At 43.8% G+C, this 6,000-nt stretch overlaps 1 protein-coding gene across 1 annotated transcript in view; it reads right to left on the bottom strand.

Moving 5' to 3' along the window:
- Nucleotides 1–5,782, bottom strand: part of slc25a13 (solute carrier family 25 member 13) — a gene marked incomplete at its 5' end in the record, with an annotated part of 45,990 nt that extends 40,208 nt beyond the window's left edge. Inside the window, 3 exons of the mRNA XM_084562630.1 lie at nt 3,726–3,868; nt 4,028–4,081; nt 5,771–5,782. Of these exons, the coding sequence (XP_084418756.1) occupies nt 3,726–3,868; nt 4,028–4,081; nt 5,771–5,782 (209 nt within the window). The remainder of the gene's footprint in view (nt 1–3,725; nt 3,869–4,027; nt 4,082–5,770) is intronic.
- Nucleotides 5,783–6,000: the final 218 nt, after the last annotated feature.

A 6,000-nucleotide genomic window follows, 5' to 3' on the forward strand; every position in this document is an offset into this window, starting at 1 on the left:
GGACTAATTGTTTTATTAACTAAGCGGGTAGTTCTTAAGAGCAGGGCCCTGCTGATGGCAAGTAGGTGGAAGGGGGCACAAAAGCACACCGCTGCGACCGTGGATCCACTGTTAAAAACAAAGCCAGTACTATCGCCGCTCACACCGCTGGAATATTATCAAACTCTCCAACAATGAGCATTCCTTTGTGACACGTGTATAGTACACTCTGAAATTATACCTCAGAGAGGTTAATAAAGGAGTTAAAGCAGGTACAGGCTGTAGTGCAAAGAGCACTAGTGTTCCCAGAAAGAAGCAAGGGGAAAATGTCAGATTTCTTTTTCTTTTTCTTTTTTTATTATTCACACGCATCAGTTTTCATGCTCGCTGGTCATCCCGTCTGTGTTTTCCCAGACATGGAAAATCAGCATATTACTGTAACTGAGACGGCTGCTGATCACGAAGGGATTGGACTACGGTTTAGGCCGGGGAGTCCAGACAAGATCCAGGGGGCATCTCCATAACACACACAAGAGATGCATTCCTCATACTCGCAAGCATTTACGCACAACTCCGTAGCCGGGGATGAAGCTTATGATGGTTGATTAGCAGCGCCATGACGGCTGCAAAAATGATTACGAGGGGGGGAGGCCATCGTTTGTTTTGGGGCTTTTTTTCTATGCAGGCGCAACCCCAACAAGCTCAATAATCAAATCAACCGACAGCATCTCCCAACCATCAACTGTTATGGCATGTGTCCAGGTCTGGCCTTTCCATGTATGCAGCCTGGGATGAACTTTGCTGACAGGGCTAATGTGATACTATACCATGGCATCTCCTCTTTTTGCTGTGTACTTGCTTCCCCGCGCGGGATTTGTTAAATCTTTGAACGGGAATCTACGTATCTGTGACATGCATCAAACAACACATGTCACACACGAGACATAAACAGAGACTTCTATGGATGACAGCTGAATGGCACTTTTGTTACGATGCCAATACAGTGCAATTTAAACCGACTTTGATACGTCTATCTGACATAAAATCTCCATATTCCATATATTTTTGTTTTGTTTTTATCTCCGTCGCCCAGCTTTTACCGCCTCTCAGCGGGCGTCTAAATACAATCCTCTCAACCAAAAACCAGGCTTGGAAACATTGTTTACCAGTAACATAAATGCACGGTGTTGGTTTGGGCCCGGCTGATAGAAAGACAGCTCTCCTTCGTTGATAGTAGTGGGAGAGAGGGGCCTCGAGGGGATTCAATAATCCCCTGTCCCTGGCATCTTGGCATTGTTACTGACAGCCTTCCACCCACCCAAAGCGTACTTGCACGCAGACATTCAGACACACCCCAAAACACACACACACACACAGGTGAGCGCGAGCTGCCAGTATCTGTTCAGTTTCTAGGAGTGGACACCCACCAGCCCAAGTCCAGAATGCCCACAGCCGCTGGCAGACTGCTATTTTCCCAGCACGCTCCCTTAACAAAGTTTTTTTCCTTTTTTCAAGCCTCCAAGAGTCTATGGGGGAAGTGGATTTATTTTTTTTTTCACACTTGAACGGATGCCTCTATCAAAATATCAGAGGGAAGAAGGAATAGAGAGGCTGAAAGGTAGGGAGTCGGAAAAAAAAGCCAACTGAAATGGAGGCAGCTCGGAGTGCATTATGGTGTGTGAGTGTAAAGAAAGTTGCGATCGGAGAGGAGGAATGTAAAGAAAGCCAGAAAAGAGAGGCCGTAAACACGCCGACTGAAAGAGGAAAATCTTTAAACCATCTTCTGTATGTCAGAGCTCCTGAAATTGAGGCCTCTCCACCCTCCAGAGTCTCCGTCTCTCTTGATCCGTCTACCTATCTGTCTCTCTGTCTCACTGGGAGCAGCGAGAATAAGAGGGAGAAAAGTGATTTCCACATAACAGATTGTTAGGACTGTCACTATATCCCCTGATTTACACAGTCACAGAGGGGGAGGCAGACAAATGCATTTTCACTGTTTACATCGCCCCACACATACACACACACACATCACATACGCACTCTGACACACACCGGCATCTGAGTAAAATTTTGCTCACACAGACAGACTCCAGCGCGAAAGTAAGCGAACACACTGGCTGCCATCCGACCCCCTGCTAAATCTATTACCCCAGACTCATCTTGCTGAAATGGAGTCCCACCTGGCAAAAGCAGCAGCACGCGCACTAAGCGTCAAATATACTGCCCTCATATACCACCCAAAACGCATATTTGCATGAGATCAGGGCAAGCCGGGTGAAAATACGGCCGCTAAAGTGGTTTGTTTTGTCTTGCTCCTCGTTCCATTCACGACGTTTCATAAGGCTGAGCGCTTGAAAAAACAACGCGCTTGTATTTTCTGCTTCAACGTGACGCGTCTGGCGCTGCCACGTCTCTGCTTTCCATTTGTTTCGTGTTCGCGAGACGCAGGTCTGCAAAATAGTCATCCGGACTCTTTCTCTCAACAAATCATGTCTCTTATCTAAGTTCAGGGGGAAAAACAAACCAGTATAAGCATCATCATCATCAGGCCTTTACGGTGTCAACTGTAAAAAAAAGAAAAAAAGAAAAAAGAAAAAGAGAATCATATCTAAACCAAGGTCTAAACATTATTTGGGAGAAAAGAGATAAAATAAACGACTCTCTTTTTTTTTTTTTACCCCTGTTTTGCCCCGTATCATTTCCATTCCCCTCCACAAAACCAAAATGAGGTTTAGATACAAAGCCTGGGCCATGGTTTCCCTAATAGATTTACCCTGATGCCACGGCCACCATTTATCCTGCACCAAAGCCGCACAAAGCAACGGAGTGCTCCTGAATAGCATGGGCAATTACAGTGCATGTGTGTTTTTTTCATGTGCGTGCGTGTGTGTGTGTGTGTGCGCCTCGCTTTCTCTCTTTTTCCAATTCCAAAAACCCCCACTACTCCATCTCGCCGTCCTCTGCGCATGCAGGCGCACACACACACACACACACACACACACTCAACACACACCTTAAAGCAGATGTAATAGCATGAAACTACGCAGCCATGTGCACTTTGCTCTTTGTAGAAGCCCAGGTGGTTACCATGGCAATGTGTTTTTTTTTTTTTATCTTTTTTGACTTACCCTAACATTTTATTACCCATCATTATGTATCATTAAATACATACATATTAATGTAAAAAACAGGGGTGGTGGGGATGGATGGGGGGAGGAGTAAGTGTGAAATTGGGGGAGTATCTACAAAGGAGGAAACACCTGAAAGGGGCCTTGGGTGGTTTGATGTCTCTTTGCTATGTAATTCATGTATGACCATCTCTCTGTGCATTTTTACACCAAAGGATTGACTCACAGGTTTGTTTATAAAATGCAAAATAACACTAGGAGGGTAGTCATACAAGATCAAACAGATACGCAATCTAAGCACTAATAGCTTTAATAAGAGTCTGTCATGAGCAAATAATATTAATAAGGACAGATACATGTGTGGCTGAAAGAAAGAGAAATTGGATTTTCACTCTTATACTGGCAACAGAGATATTTTCAAACTGTAATGATGATGATCCTCGTGACGGACTCTGTTGTTGCACTTCTGTTTTTGTAATTTTAGGAACAAAATCTATTGCCGTATTTTCTCTGTAATTATGAAATCATGCGTGACACATCGTTCCACTTACTACAGAGAGTTATCGGATTCCTATTACGTGAAATATCAGAATACCAAAAGCGAAGCATTACACCAACCCATCTTTCTTCTGGTCAACCACTCCGGCCAGCAGCTTCGTGGCCTCGTCCGAGAGCCGGATGTCCGTGTGGGCATGGAGGAAACGGCCCACGAAGTCCTGCGGTGACATGAACCGCTCGTCATTCTTGTTGACGCTGGCGTACTGTATAGAGGAAAAATTTTAAAAAAAAAAAAGATACAAACACAAGCTGAGCTTCACAATTTGACAAAGAAGAAAACACAAATCGAAAAATTAGTAAAAAGCTTCATTGATAAGAGACAAACACAAAAGAGAAAACAAAATACATAAGCATATTCCCACCTTTTCAAAAATGACTTTCAGCTCGGCGGGGTCGGCCCTCCTAGGCAGAACTGCCTGCGAAACAGAAAGTGAATATTTTGTGAATACGATTTCATTGAATACAGTGTCCCACTTTGTATCAATGCTGTGCCGCACTTATATTATCATCCTGGTTGTGCAACACTGTACAACCATCTTTTTTTGGCCCATGACCCGTAAGCAAACCTTTGTATGCTTGCAAAGTCTTGTCACAAGTTGGAGCGACGACCTGCTAAACACAACAGGAATTTTTATCCTTCGGAGACTGACGTTTACGGAGGCAGGTGATTAGACAGTCTACAGTCATGGGACATTTATTGGACTGTATTATTTAAGGAAAGGTATCATGGTTCAAGGTTTTTATTTGTCACGTACATAATGTACAGGTGCAGCAGGAGTGAAATGAAATGTGCAAATAGCAGGTGCAAAAAACAGCAGGTATATGAACAACAAGATAACTATGCCATGGGACTAAACTACTATGAGGTGCAATATCATGTCCAGAGAAGAACACAGACAGGTTTCCCATATTTACAAAGTTAGAAGTTAAATAAGCATATGTATAAACAGCAGGGTTATTATGATATGGAACTGAAAAAGAAACAAAAAAGTCTAACTGTAAGGCGCAGTGCTGTTTACAATAAAGGTGGAGGCGGGTGTGGTATATATTTGCAAAGGGCTGTGAGAATATGATGCCATCAGAGGACATTCTGTCCCTTTGAAATGATGGCACCTGTCTCCAGTAAATGAAGAAGGCTTGTTGCTTATGTTCAAACGCTCTGGAAAGAAAAAAAAAAAAAAACAGTAAGCAAACCTTGCATTTATAAAAATGTACCTCCAACCTTGCAATGCAACAGTCCTGCACTAAATCCGCTTCATGGCTGTTGCAATATTCAGCTGATGCTGAAACTGTTTAAGAAAGGTGGCAATTCAACTGTATGATCATTGTGGAACAGGTGGTGCTGCAGGTGGATTGAATTAAACACTAAAGTATTTCTGTTAATTAGCCTAGCCCACTAAAATGGGGTTGTCAAAATAATAGAAACATGTGAAACACAACATGATTCAATGTTCAATTAGTGTAAGACCACGAAAATATAAGAATGCATTAGTACGTAATGAACTGCCAAATGAATGTAATTGAGAATCAATTTTGCTCGGCTCTTCTTTTTTTAAGTAAATGTATGTTGTATAGAAGTTTCTGGAAATCCTAGTTGAATTTAATAATGACACTACAGCCGTGTTTAAACATCTCCTCGACTCCATCAGAACTTCTGGCATCCACAGGTAGTTCATGACAGGACATAGCATGATGCTAACCAAGGTTACAGGTGACTGCAGCCTGCTTATTAGCACTAAGTGAACTGGGAATTGGGCGTGAAATGAGCGAAAGGAGTGTGGAAGTGCATTTTAAAAAAACGACAAACTACCCTGACTGAATGTAGCATCACTGCTGAAACAGGAGCTGAGTCAATTTAACACAGAAGCTGTTAGCCGAGTGGACATTAACTAGCTAACCGGCTAGAGTAAAGCCTCAATGTCATTATGGTCGGAGTTAAACTCTAGCACATCCTCTTAACGGGCTAACAGGCGGTTAGCGACCCCGCCGGACACGCGTCCCGACAGGCGGAGAGCAAGACACACCCGACCCAACCGAGCACACATCATCCGGGTGCTCCTTTTCATAGAGATGTTGCAGGGGAGCAAAACTCATCAGCTGCTTACCTTTGCTGCCATGCTAAGCAAGCTCACTGTCAGATAGTGGCGTTCACTTCCTCCTGCGTGACGACGTTCCCATGGAGATCACGCGCCGGGCGCAGTGAAAGCAGGATGAGAGGGGATCAGCTGTGCACGTGGTGCGGGGCCCGAGAGGTCAAGTGGTCAGCGGCTCGTGTCTGTCAGATCCATTCATTGATCTGTTTATGTGTGTCTGTGTGACAGCTTCTGTATATGCT

Source organism: Chelon labrosus (assembly GCF_963514085.1).
Source record: "Chelon labrosus genome assembly, chromosome: 16".
NCBI lineage: Eukaryota > Metazoa > Chordata > Actinopteri > Mugiliformes > Mugilidae > Chelon > Chelon labrosus.